General features: G+C 41.7%; 1 protein-coding gene across 6 annotated transcripts in view; it reads left to right on the forward strand.

The window, feature by feature from the left end:
• The window catches only part of LTBP1 (latent transforming growth factor beta binding protein 1), a 402,027-nt gene that overhangs the window by 300,184 nt on the left and 88,452 nt on the right, over positions 1-13,391 (forward strand). For all 6 annotated transcript variants that reach the window (XM_045979278.1, XM_045979276.1, XM_045979280.1 and 3 more), the window contains 3 exons: positions 6,018-6,140; positions 11,109-11,231; positions 13,168-13,290. In XM_045979278.1, the coding sequence (XP_045835234.1) occupies positions 6,018-6,140; positions 11,109-11,231; positions 13,168-13,290 (369 nt within the window). The remainder of the gene's footprint in view (positions 1-6,017; positions 6,141-11,108; positions 11,232-13,167; positions 13,291-13,391) is intronic.

Raw genomic sequence — 13,391 nt, forward strand, 5'->3', positions numbered from 1 at the left:
ACAAAAAAAGGAAATAATTATGTGACATAAGAGAGGCATTAGCTAACTTTGTTAATCACTTTGTAATATGTAAGCATACCAAATTATCACTTTGTCATATGTCAGTTATATCTCCACAAAAGCAAACAAAAAACTACTTTTGACAGCAGGAAACATACCTGTGTGAGAAAAGACCAACTACCATAATACCAAAACACTTCTCTTATGTTGCTACAGAGGGCTTTGCCTTCGTTATTTTATTTGGTATCAGGACAGTCATCCCTATAGTACAGATACAGTGATTGATTCCAAGATAGGTGAATGGGCTTGCTTATGGCCATAGATAATAAATGGCAGAGCTAGGACATGATCCCAGGTCTTTTATCTCCAAAACTAGTGTTCTGTTCCATATACTACCTCTTCCTGTACACATAAGAAAATAAGAGAACAAAGCAATATGATTAAGATAATGAGGAAAGAAAAGTTCCTAGAAAGAGAGAAGATCCATCTGGGTGGGATGGGCGGGAACCATCCCTGGTAAGCAGCAGTAAGAATGGCGGAGGGATTCTTGACTCTAAGATGGCGGTCTCCACTGTAGATAGCCCCAGCTGAGTTTTGCTGAAAGACAAAATGTTCTTTCGGAAAAGGGAGGTAGGAAGCCAGCGATGTGGTAGGATTAATGGATTGATTTTCTGAGATCATCTTTGGCTCTTTATCTGGGATGTACATAGCATTGGCTCTTCTCCAGCTTTGAAGAACAGTGATGAGTCTTTGAACGATGCATAACATATTTTTGTAGGCTCCACTGCTACTGCTTATCTGAACTTGGTCAAACTTGACAGAGGGCGCCTGAGATCTTGAGGATTTCCTGGACTGTGAGAGCAGGTTGTTCCATCCCACTGGCCTAACCAGCATCAGTGTCTGACTTCACCATGCTTGCTTTTCTGTCAAAAATGTCCTGCCGTCATCTTCACTATAAAAGACTATGTATACAGAATAGTTGAGGGTTCACTGAAGTAATGTCATGTTGGGGGTGGGGAGTAATCTTTTCCTGTAGTCATCGTGACAAAATAAGAGGTTTACTTCGCATATCAAATGGAGCTCACTCGTTGAAGTCTGTGGTGAGCCCTATGGAATTAAATGAGACTCAGTGGCCTCTGAAGAATGACTGCCGTGCAGTGTTGAGAGATTCATTTCCTTGAAAGCACAGGAAGTAATGCAGGTAAACTTTTGTTCTAGAACCAAGTCTGACCAACCTCAAGGAGTGGATGGGTAAAGTGGAAGGGGACAGCACAACCTTGGACTTTGAAATTTGTGTGAGGTCAGCCACTGACTACCCTCTGGACCCTCAGAGGAGGGCTTCAGGCTATCTCGTGTTCTCCCAGGACAGTAGGAAGGGAAATTTCAAAAAGGTTCCTGACCCAGAGAAATTACATCCCAAGACAATGAGAGAATTTGCAGGTGGATTTGCTGGCCAGCTGAAAGTCATCTTTGTAAAATTTGTGGAGAATGGAAAGTTGCCAGAGAGCTGGAAAGAGATTAATGTCCTCATTTCCCCCCAAAGAAAAAAGAAGCTGGAGTTCAGGAACTAATGACCAGTGAGCTTCATATTAATCTTGACAAAGAACTGTAGGCTGCAAGATTCACATGATGAGGTGAAACTTTTTTTTGGAATTTATTTATTTATCTGAGACAGAAAGAAAGAGGCAAAGGGAGCAGGAGAGGGAGTCTTAAGCGCATCCAATGCTGAACATGGAGCCTGACACAGGCTCGATCTCATGACCCTAAGATTAGGACCTGAGCCGAAACCAAAAGTTGGATACTTAACTGACCGTGCCACCCAAGTGCCCCAAGGTGAAACATTTTAAAAGAAAAAGATGATCGTAAGAATCAGCCAGGGTTGGGGCGTCTGCGTGGCTCAGTTGGTTAAGTGTCTGCCTTTGGCTCAGGTCATGATCCCAGGGTCCTGGCATTGGGCCCCACATTGGGCTGCTCAGCAGGGAGTCTGCTTCTCCTTGGTCTGCCCCTCCCCCCTGCTCATGCTTTCTCCCTCTCTGTCTCTCTCAAATAAGTAAATAAAATCTTAAAAAAAAGGGGGGGGGGAGAATCAGCCAGTCCACTGTGTGGAACTAGGAACAAATCATGTCCACTGTTGTGACTCCCTCTTCTGATAGGCTTCTGAGAGGAGCAGATCATGAAATCCTATAGACTCTGGTTTTCCACAGGCCTCTGTTAGAGTCTCTTGGGGTGTTGTAGATGACAATGATCAATTTGGATTGGGTAATAGTGCACTGGGATGGATGCATAAACTTTTGAACAATCATATCCACAAAGTGCTGACCTCATAAACCCCTGGCAGTTTCCTTACTGTGGGAGGTTTAATTAATTCACTGAATAGCAGATGCCAAAATATGTCCCAAAAGCCCATTGGTAAATTGTGTTTGGGGAATTTGGAACACATTTTTCTGTGGACAGAGTGTTTTTCATGACGTTTCTGTTTTGAACTGATTATGTGTATGCATCACAAGAATTTGGATAATCTGACTCTTGTACAAGACCATAACCCTAGAGTAAGATGAGATTTGAGCTCCAGTACAGAAAACCAAAGACTTAACCATCTCCCTCTGCCGAAGGGTGAGAGGCTATGGGTGTTGGATGGTGGAGTGGATAAGGACTGCCTTGTTTCCCAAAACACTGATCCTCCCAAGGGTTTGAAGTAAGAACTGAGGGCACGCTTTCTGTTGATAACACTCAGGACCCTCCAAGTTTGTATCTTTGACTTAATGGAAGAATGCTGGAAACCGTGGAGGGTTTTTAAAGGACCCATATGATTGATTGTATTTGTATTTTAGAAGACTGGCTACCGACTGGATAGTGGATTAGAGAGGGCAAGACTTGAAGTAGAGAAGCAAACTATGGCAGTAACCCATGTGGGACAGAATGGTGGTAGTAAGAATGAAATGAAGCTGGTGTAGTTGAGAGATATTGGGAAGATAGAATTGAATTGACTATTATAAATCAAATGTGGGGAAAGAGGGAGAATAGGAATCTAGAAAGGATGACTCCCAATTTCTTACTTGGGCATCTGAGTGGATAGTGGTACCGTATATTGACCTGGAATAAAAGAAACACAGGGCAAAAGATGGGTTTTGGTTGTGAAGACTTGGAGGTACCTGTGGGACGTCAAGGGGAGATGGCCAAGCACTGACCAACCAGGTTGCGTGGGTCTGCAGTTTAAGAGACAGGTCTAGGTGCAAGATAAAACAGTGAGTTTATTTCACTCCTTTTACATCCGTCAAGTGAAGCCCCACTCAGGCACCTTCCTACTATGTATTCTGTTGTTGTTGTTTTATATTGAGGTATAATACATCTACAGCGTTATATTCGTTTCAGGTTTACAACACAGTAATTTGATATTTGCATATATTACAAAATGACCACAGTAAGTCAAGTGAAAGTCTCTGACCCTACCTAGTTACAGAATTAAATTTTCTTATGATGAGGACTTTAAGGTCAACTCTCTCAGCAGGTCTTAAATATGCACTGTGGTACTCTTCCTTCAAGTATCCTATAAGTATCAAGCATTTTTAAAAACATTTTATTTATTTGACAGGGAAAGGGTATGTTTGCATTTTTTAAAAGATTTTATTTATTTGAAAAAAAAAAAAAAAGATTTTACTTATTTGAGAGGGAGAGAGTGTGTTTGCAAGTAGAGGAGCAGAGGGAGGGGTACAAGAAGGATCCAAGCTGAGCGCAGAGTCCGATGCGGGTCTCGATCTCACGACCCTGAGATTATGACCTGAGCCAAAATCAAGAGTTGAACACTTGACCAGCTGAGCCATGCAGGAACCCTCGTATCAAGTATTTTAAAAGTATTTCATGATTGATCACCTAGGCTGTCTTTTAATCTGCTTTAACGAGAGAAAATACGGTCTTAGAAATTGATTTTGTTGTTACATTCTGTGCCCTATCCTCACATTTCCCAGTGCATGAATAATCAAAGAGAACAATCCATACATTTCTCAACTTTTTAACGTTTTGAAACCAATCCAGATACCAGACGTGACATTTTAACGTTGCTGTCTGGAATTTACGTGCCTAGTGTCTCGGCTCATTCTGTCCCGTTATTTACTTTGGCTCCAGCGTTTGGCTTCTTCTTTCAAGTTGTTTGCGTTCGGTGTTTATGAAAGTGGACTCCCACAACCAAAGAAACGATGGACGATGAGTCAGTCTGGAAGTGCCTTTTTTTGTTGTCACAGAGTAGGGTCTAGTTCACCAAGAGTGATTTTGTGAAAGCGAGGTGGAGCACACAGACGGTGCAGGTTCCTTGGCTGTTTTGTTTGCATGTGAAACGTTTGCCAGTGTGCCTGTGTGCCCCCTGCACCATTGCCTCATTTTGGTAACGCTCTATTTCTAGAGATCATTGTAGGAACACCAGAATAGAGTTTTAATGAAATGCCGTGCACACAAATGCAGCTGAACTCTGGAATGCTGAATTAGAACTCGACCTCTGATATGCATGGGTTTGCAACTCCCTGCCTGTTCATAGTACGAGGGTGGGAAGTTTTATTGCTTTCGTGGTGAGCATTGCAAAATGAAATGGATGTAGTCAAGTGCATTTTCCTCTGCACTGTTGGCCTGCCTTATGATTAAGATGCTTGGATTAAGTTACAGACTGCTGTAAAATTAAGCCTACATCATGACTTTGTGTGTAGTTTCAGCACTTGGTGGTTTAAATTTTGCGCCTTAAGGTGAGGAAAAGATGTCGTGTGTCTTCCCACAGCAGCATACAATGGGCTTACCAGAATCAGGTGGGGGCACAGAACCCAAGTTTTTCTTTTTGAATTATCAACATTCTTTTTTTAAAAAAGATTTGTTTATTTGTGGTGGGGAGGGGAGAGTGAGTGAGCGGGGGTGGGGCAGAGGGAAAGGGAAAGAACCTCAAGCAGACTCCCCTGCTGGAGCTCAACGCGGGGCTTGATCTCGCAAGCCTGAGATCATGACCTGAACCGAATTCCACCAAGAGTCGAACCAGCTGAGCCACGCAGGCGCCCCTGCAATACCAACATTCTAGTGAGAATGTGATGAATGCTGAATGGAATGAGAGGGCACTTCAATTGTAGTTTTCTATGTCAATGCTGTGTTAGCAAGTAATAAGCAGACATTCCTAATTCTCTCTTCAGCGGCTTCTGTCACCACACTTAACATGGGTGACTACAAACAGATCCAAAGGAGGGGATGGTCTTTGGAGTTATGCTGACTGGATGCTCCTGTGAGCCCCCAGTTTCAAACCATGTGGCCCTGGGCAATCTGTTAGAACTTCCTCGAATCTTGGTTCCTTTGTCTGTAAATGGTCGGCTTGTATGGCTCCTGTTAGGATTAAATAAGCTCAGACTTGCGCAGCCTTTCATGCTTCCACACGGTGAGTGCTTGGTGAATTTGAGTATTATTTTCTCTGTCTCTGCAGCCTGTCCCCTGCCTTCAAACTGCCCACTGAGCTTGTTCGTCCCCTAGACTGTTTTTCTAATACCGATCCAGAGCCATCTTTGAACATTGCATCAGAGTCTTTTTCACCTTTCTATTAAGAACTCTTGTGGTTTCTCCAGGTCCTAAGTCCTGCCTTGGGCTTTAGCGCACCCTCACTTCCTGCTGAACTCATCAGCTGCTAGCTAGACCTCAATACCTGTTTGATTCTTTGGAAGACTTCATTGTGTCAGAGAGGCTGCTCTAAAACTACCCTCTCTTCTGCCCTCCCCTCTACAACAAGCTTTCTGTGGAATTGTTTCCTAGAGCATGCTGGGTTCCTTTCCTAAGTTACGTTGCACAGAGTAAACCATGGCATAGAGCTGTCGTACACACAGCTCACACCAGAGCTCCTCTTCCTCCTTTGGGCTCATTTGAAAACTTATCTTAAAGAATCTGTCCCTGTTGGAGTATGCACCATTTCTATTTTTAGCCAAATTCAACTTTATTCATGTTTTCTTTTTTTTTTCTTTGTCTTTGTGGGTTCCCCTCACCCTTCTGCAACATTTTTCAAGACGTGGACGAATGCCTGGAACCACAGATCTGCACAAATGGCACATGCTCCAACCTTGAGGGCTCCTACATGTGTTCATGCCACAAGGGTTATTCTCCAACGCCAGACCACAAGCACTGCAAAGGTAAATGCTCTGATCGGATTTCTCCTTCTTATTTGAACTGCATTTGAGAATATGTTAGAGTAATTAGTAATTAGAAAAGGGAACCCAGGGACCCTGGGTGGCTCAGTGGGTTAAGCCTCTGCCTTCGGCTCAGGTCATGATCCCAGGGTCCTGGGATAGAGCCCCACATCGGGCTCTCTGCTCAGCAGGGAGCCTGCTTCCCCAACCCCGCCCCCACCTGCCTCTCTGCCTACTTGTAATCTCTCTCTGTCACATAAATAAATAAGTAAATTTTTTTAAAAAAAGAAGAAAGAAGACGGACCCCCCCCCAAAAAAAAGAGAGAAAGAGAGAGAGAGAACCATGCTACCTCTCATTTATTTTGACTGAGCTACTCAGAGCACATTTTTGTTGGCATGTTTGGAAGTCACTCCTCATTGTGGTTACATACAGACCATATCTATTTACATAGAGGAAAACAGCATATTTTTAGAGAGCATCTGTAAACCACAGACCTATTTATTTCGTTTCTTCTCGTTATAAAAACAATACAATTTCACCACTCTGCGAATATACTAAAAACCATTGAATTGTACACTTTAGATGAATAATGTGGTGGTGAATTATACCTCAATAAAATTGCTGTCACAAAACATTCATCGTAAGGGCTCCTTGGGTGGCTCCATCCATTAAGCATCTGTTTTCAGGTCAGGTCATGGTCTCAGGGTCCTGGAATTGAGCTCTCATTGGGGTCCCTGCTCAGTGAGGTGCCTGCTTCTGTTTCTCTGTCTGTCCCCCTTTGCCCGCCTCATGCTCTCTCTCTTACTCCCTCCCTTTCTTGCTCTCAAATAAATAAATAAAATCTTTTTCAAAAAAAAAATCCACTGTAGAAAATCTAACAAACACAGAAAATAAGCAAACCAAAAATAATAGTTTCTCAATCTCCTTCATCATTAGTCCTCTATCATGGATATTTTCTATCACTAATATCCTGTATGTACTATTTTGTATCTTGCTTTTTGTCACTTAATAGTGTATCATGAGCATTTTATACATCATTAATAACTCTTCTCAAATATTATTTTTGAAAGCTGCCTAAGAGTCCAGTGTATTACTATTTCAGCATTTTCTTGCTGTTCTTATGTTGAACAACCACATTTTTTCCCCAGCTTCTCATCATTATGTAAAAAAAAAAGCAAACATAACAAGCTTTTTTTAAAATAAAACTTGGTCTGAATTTTAGGATCCTTTCCTTATTTATAAAAGTGGAATAATTGGGTCAAATGTTTTACTGTTTTTTATTATTTTGACAGAACCCTAATTTCTAATTTTTAAAATGTGTTTCTTTTAATTCTAAAAGAATCTTTATTATTTATGCCTATATCTGTTAATTCCCCAGATGCTTCTAATTATTACAACATTTATTTCATATGTTTGTTAAACATTTGTATTTTTTGTGTGTAAATTTATGTTAATATATGTTCCCATTTATTGGATTTTTTAATCAGTCTGTATGAACACATTATATATAACACATGCATAAACTTATATACATGTGGCTGTGCATTATAAATACATTTTTAGGGGGTATATTCTTGTAATTTGTCCAAGGTTTCTCCAATTTTTCTTTGCATGATTTTTTTTTTAAGTTTAAATTTTTTCTATGGTCGAATCTGTGGACGGCTTCCTTTCTGCTCCTAGTTCTTCATACGAAAAAGCATGTTTTTTGCAGGGGAGAAGGAGAGGAAATAAGTGAAATTTTTCTTCTTTCTGAAGTGTCTCAATGAAAGTGAAGGAAGGATAGAAGTTAATTTCTCACCATGGTAGGCAAGTAGTAAGCTGATCTCTTACAGTCTTGTAAGAATTGTAGCATCTTCACCGACCTCTGCACTGGGGTCCCATCTCCTTGTGGACAGTGGAACACTGGCCACTCCCAGCAGAGCAGGGCAATGGGCGCATGTCCCTTCCTTCTGGATCCTTTCCTGCCAGCCCGCATCTACACCCTTCCTATAAGGCTCTTATAGTGGTTGGCCATGCCACCTTGGATTAATAAACTCAGATTTCCAGGTCTCATACCATCTCTAAAGTTTGGGGATTGGACTCTTTAGAGGGATAGTGCTCTGAGTAAACACATGTTGGGTGAATGACTTATAACCACTTTTTTACTCTTTCTGACTCAGCCATCCCAGCTGAGCCTGCTCCTCTCTAAGAAGGCTCCCCAGCATCCCCAAATTCACACTGTCCATTGATGCCAGCCCTGGGAACACTCATTTTCCCCTCTGTGTGACCCTCTGCTGGGCTGCTGAGGATGCTTCTCTTCATCCTTCCCTTCCTTTGGGGCGTATCGAGGAACCCACGTGATCTGGGCCCTTGTTCAAATGCAGATGCTACTGAGAGGTTTCAATCTCTCAAAGAACTTGTATTGGTTGGGAAAGATAGAAATGCAGTACAGAAAATTATAGATAATCAAGTACCAAGCAATGAAGTTTAACAGTATCAGTGATGTCATGGAAATATCATGTACCCATGACCTTCTCTGAGGGCCAGAGCGTTGCACCTCTGTAGTATTCCTTCCCAAAACCCAGAACCCCAGTCTAATTATGAGAAAAAATATCAGACAAATCCAGACGGGGACATTCTGCAGGAGTCTGGCCCATACTCTCAAGGCTGTTAAAGTTGTGAAGAACAAGGAAAGACAGGGGGAGACAGGACCCCTACATACAGTGTGGTACCCTGGATTGGGTCCTGAAACAGAGAGGGCATGAATGAAAACACTGGTGAAACCCAAACAAAGTCTAGAGTTCAGTTTAAAAAGCAGTGGGTATCGGAATATCAGAACCTAACTCTGACACTAAGAAGTGTGAGCTTGGATCAGTTTTCTTCCTTTGCTAAGCTGTACTTGCTCATCTGCAAAAAGTAATGTAACAATAATGGTACTCGCTCAGGGGGATGGGATGGTTGCATGAAAAAATACAGAAACAGAATGCGCGGAGAATGAGATAACGCAGGGACAGAGTCTGACACGTAGTTGATGTTGTTATTCACCAAGTCATAGGCAGGTACAAAGTTCTGTTAAAGCCAAAAAGTGCTTGTGTGCTGCTGGGAAAGCTACCCAAGGGGCTGCTGTTCGACCTTGGTCTTAAAATTTTGAATGTGGAGGGGAGAAAACCTTAGGAGGCAGAGAAAGCAGCACATGCCAAAGGCTGGAGGTGCGAAGGGGCTGTTATCGCCGCTTGCCAGTGAACCTTGCCCCCCTACTCTGGTTTTCCTGGTGTCTGCATCGCAGTGTGGGGTGGGGTCAGGCAAGACCCCCGTCTGCTGCTCTAGAAACCTACATATACACGGATTGTTTTCCTTACTCCCCAATCAAAGCCTGCCCTTTTTACGATAATAAATTATATAACATATTTCTCTGTATTTATTTCGTAATCTTTCCCAAACCACCTCAGCTCACCGATGTCAAATTCTGCCCAGATCTTAAATCTGCCCCTTTTCCAATTTTCCAGCAACTGCCAAATTTCACCTTGGTGCTGAATATTGACTTTGTTTTCACCTCACTAAATGTACTGACAACTTTTTTCCATGTTGTAAATATGCTATCTAGTGCATTAATTCAGTACTTGTTTCTTTATTTCTTTTTTGTGTCTCTGTTCTTATATCTCTTTGTACATTTTAGCATTATATGTCCTAAACTTAAAATACCCAGAGATAGTCTCTGTTGTAACGCTGAGCTGGATTCGTCATAGTGGTATGCGCGAAAGTCCCTTAAAGAAATCCTTTTTCAGGGAAAATGATATGCTCTGTTTATCTCTTGGCACAAAAAAGAGAAAACATTTGTCCTGCATGCCTGTTTTATTAGAAAGCATTCTTTTGTCGTAGGAATTATGTGCCTCATCAGAAAAGAAAAAGGCTTCTTTATCTGTAGAATTACACTGCCTCTGTCCCCGTGGTCATTTTAAAGACCCAGAGATCACCTTATTCAAGATAACTGGGTTGCCGCAAGTTGTTCCAAGTGTGCGTGTCATTACCGATAATGAATTACTTCTGACAATATTCCCGACATAAATGAGTAACTTATGTAAGATGTCTGGCGTACCCTGACAGGACTTGGAATGGAGGGTATAGTCTTGCTGCAGACATCTTCACGTGGGAATGCTTAATTTGTCATCTTCCTTGAGAAAGGCAAAAAGAGTCCAAGGCACTAAAAATGTTGTCAGACATTACGTGAGATCCAACCAGCTCCACGCCGCTGTTGTTGCTCTTAAGTTCTTGGACTGACGTCTCAAGTATTTAATAGAATGTGCTGAAAGAAAACGTGAGGTAGGCAGTTCCTTGCTGTCGACCACTCCTAAAGCCAATGGACCTAGAGCATTTGGAAAGGTGCAGCATCGTTCTGAAAGTGACATTCAGCTCGATGATTTCATTTCCCTGTTGGCAGCCAATAGTAGGCAGCCGGGACTTACTGTGGTGGTGATCCATTTTCTTTACAAATAAGTGAAACAAAAGTTTCTAGTAAACCAAATTAATTTCTCTAAAACAATAATTAAAAAACGCATTCATGAGCTGCAGTTACATTCACAGCTTATGTGGCTGTCTCAGAAAATGTGGGATAATGTGATACCTTCCTTACATCAGGATACAGGTCCAAAGGTTAATGCCACACGAGAGGCTAAGAAATACGGATTTGGTCAGGAAACGGGTAATCATCGGTCATACTCGAGGGGAAGGACTGTGCCCCACATGGAGTTCTGAAAGGTTTCAGATGCATTTTAAATAATAAAATAATAAGATATTTTCAGAAGAAAAGAGTAGTTAGACATTGATCTTTAGGACATAGTTTCATAGCTTGATTTATAGGCTCAAAGTTTAGATAACAGTGTGTTCTAGATATATAGATATTTGTATATATATCTATAGATATAGATATATATCTCGATATATAGATATAAATAGGCCTGATTTAACGTAATTATCCCTGTTTCTATTTACAGATATTGATGAATGTCAGCAAGGGAATCTGTGCATGAATGGGCAGTGCAGAAACACGGAAGGCTCCTTCAGATGCACCTGTGGGCAGGGATACCAGCTGTCAGTGGCGAAAGACCAGTGTGAAGGTAGGAGCATGGCCCCATGAACTGTGGTTTTTGCTTAAGGCCCCTGGCCTGAAAGACAGTATTCAGGAAACAGGGTGTCTCTTGGAAACTAACTGGGTGGTTGCATGACAGCCCCAGAAAGCAAGACTTCAGCTGAGGTCAGAAAAGTCCATAACACAGGATGGGAAAGGGTTAAATCTGAAAAATAAGGTATTTGTGATCCGTGGCTGAGCATTCGGCTTAGGAAGAAAAAGCGTTGCTCTCTGGGTAACTCCTTGCTGTGGAAAATCAGTTCTATTCAATTCATTCGAAAGTTTTACCTACTCAGATTTCAGTAATCGGAAGGTTGTTAGATCAGCCTGGCATTATGCTATGGAATGTTAATGACCTTCGTCTTGGTGTCTCTTCCCCTTTCTAAAATTTTTCGTTTTTAAAAAAATTTTACTGAAGAAGGCTTCTCAGCAAGACTGAAGAAACAACATCCCCCTTATATCATGGATAAAGTTTGTGAAATACGCCCTGTTCCTGCATGCGATAGTATTTTGGATCTCGCTGAGGCTGACTTTAGACTTAAAAAATATATTTCATCGAACTTCACACAGAATTACTTAACTTCTCGATAAGTATGGGCTTCTTGAGCTTGAAGATACTACGATATCCTGGTGGCAAGCACCAGAGTCCAGAGTTCTAAACAGAAAGGTCATTTAAATGCCATTTATTTAAGAACAGAATACACACTCTACTGGACCAGTAAGGAAACAAATATCTATGTCTGTATGCAAACTCTGACTATTTAATGAGTGCAAATGTCTTCTGAGATGCTATTATAAATGATGGTACTAAGAAGAGATCTACCAATATTATCACGACCTTCCCCATTTTCCCCTCTCTTGAACAAGGAAAGACATTACAGTTCCTAATCTAGAAGTTGAGAACACACATAAGCATACTCATACAACACAGGTAAATTAATTTGTTCTAGATTCTACAAGTCCATCTCAAAGTCTTTTATGTTATTTTGTGACTCCTGACCTTAATTAGCTAAGCATTTATCAGATGCCCACCGTGCATAGAGAACTACAAATGAATGTATAATAAGAGAAGAGGTCTATCTACAGGTAATACAATAAGGCTCTCATATGCATAATCCTTTCTGTTGACGAGCCTATGATGCCACTAAGTCAGATACATGCAAAACTACCCACCAAATTATCAATAGGGGCAAACCAAGGTTAGGTACTCAATGCCATGATAATCAACACGATGCCATAACAGAGCAAGGGAGAGTGGAGTCGTGCGGGGTCCCTGTGGAAACGGATGTTTGTGTTGACTCTTCTAGAATCCCATAGGTCAGTGTGCTCAGATGTGAAGAACAAAGCCTGCCAACAAAAACATGAATTAACATGTGCCCACCGTAAAACGCTAGATCATCTAAGTCAGAAAGGATGTGGTAGGCATAGTCCCCACCTCAGGAAACTTTAAGTCTCATGGTATGAGTAGAAGAATTGAATACGCACAGTGTATCATTGTGCCTTCTGTTGTGCAGGTATGATGCATGTGTGAGTAGTAGGCAGTGAGCTGTTGTTTGCTGACCTCTGCTTTAGACAATGACAGGCCTAAGTGCTTTTAACCTCGGTGTCCTACTTGAACTTATAAAAGAGATTCAGGAAGCTAAGTTGAGGTTTACAGATTACAGTGAAGTATTTGCCACTCATCGATCGATGAACATTGGGATTAACATGTACAGATTCTTAGCTTCCTGGTTAAGATTTTAAGTTCATCTGGATTTTCCCTCCTGGGGGATTTGTGACCTTTTACTAGAGATCAGTTTAATTCACATAACCAAGAGTCTAAATTGGTCATAAACTAGATAGTTCATAGACTTCTTTACACGCATGATTAAACATATTTTTTGAGTACCACTCACACAGTTCCCTTTTACTCCCTTGCCCCGCAGATATTGATGAGTGTCAGTACAATCACCTCTGCAGTAATGGACAATGCAGGAACACAGAGGGCTCTTTCCTCTGTGTTTGTGACCGAGGCTACAGAGCATCCGCCCTTGGGGACCACTGTGAAGGTGAGAACTTCTCCTGACTGCAGAATCCCAGAGAAATCTCGACATCGTCCTGCCTTCTGTCCTTGAGTCCAACCTTTTGACCTCACAGTCAGAACACTAGG

The sequence above is a fragment of the Meles meles genome, chromosome 15 (assembly GCF_922984935.1).
Source record: "Meles meles chromosome 15, mMelMel3.1 paternal haplotype, whole genome shotgun sequence".
In the NCBI taxonomy this organism is placed as follows: domain Eukaryota; kingdom Metazoa; phylum Chordata; class Mammalia; order Carnivora; family Mustelidae; genus Meles; species Meles meles.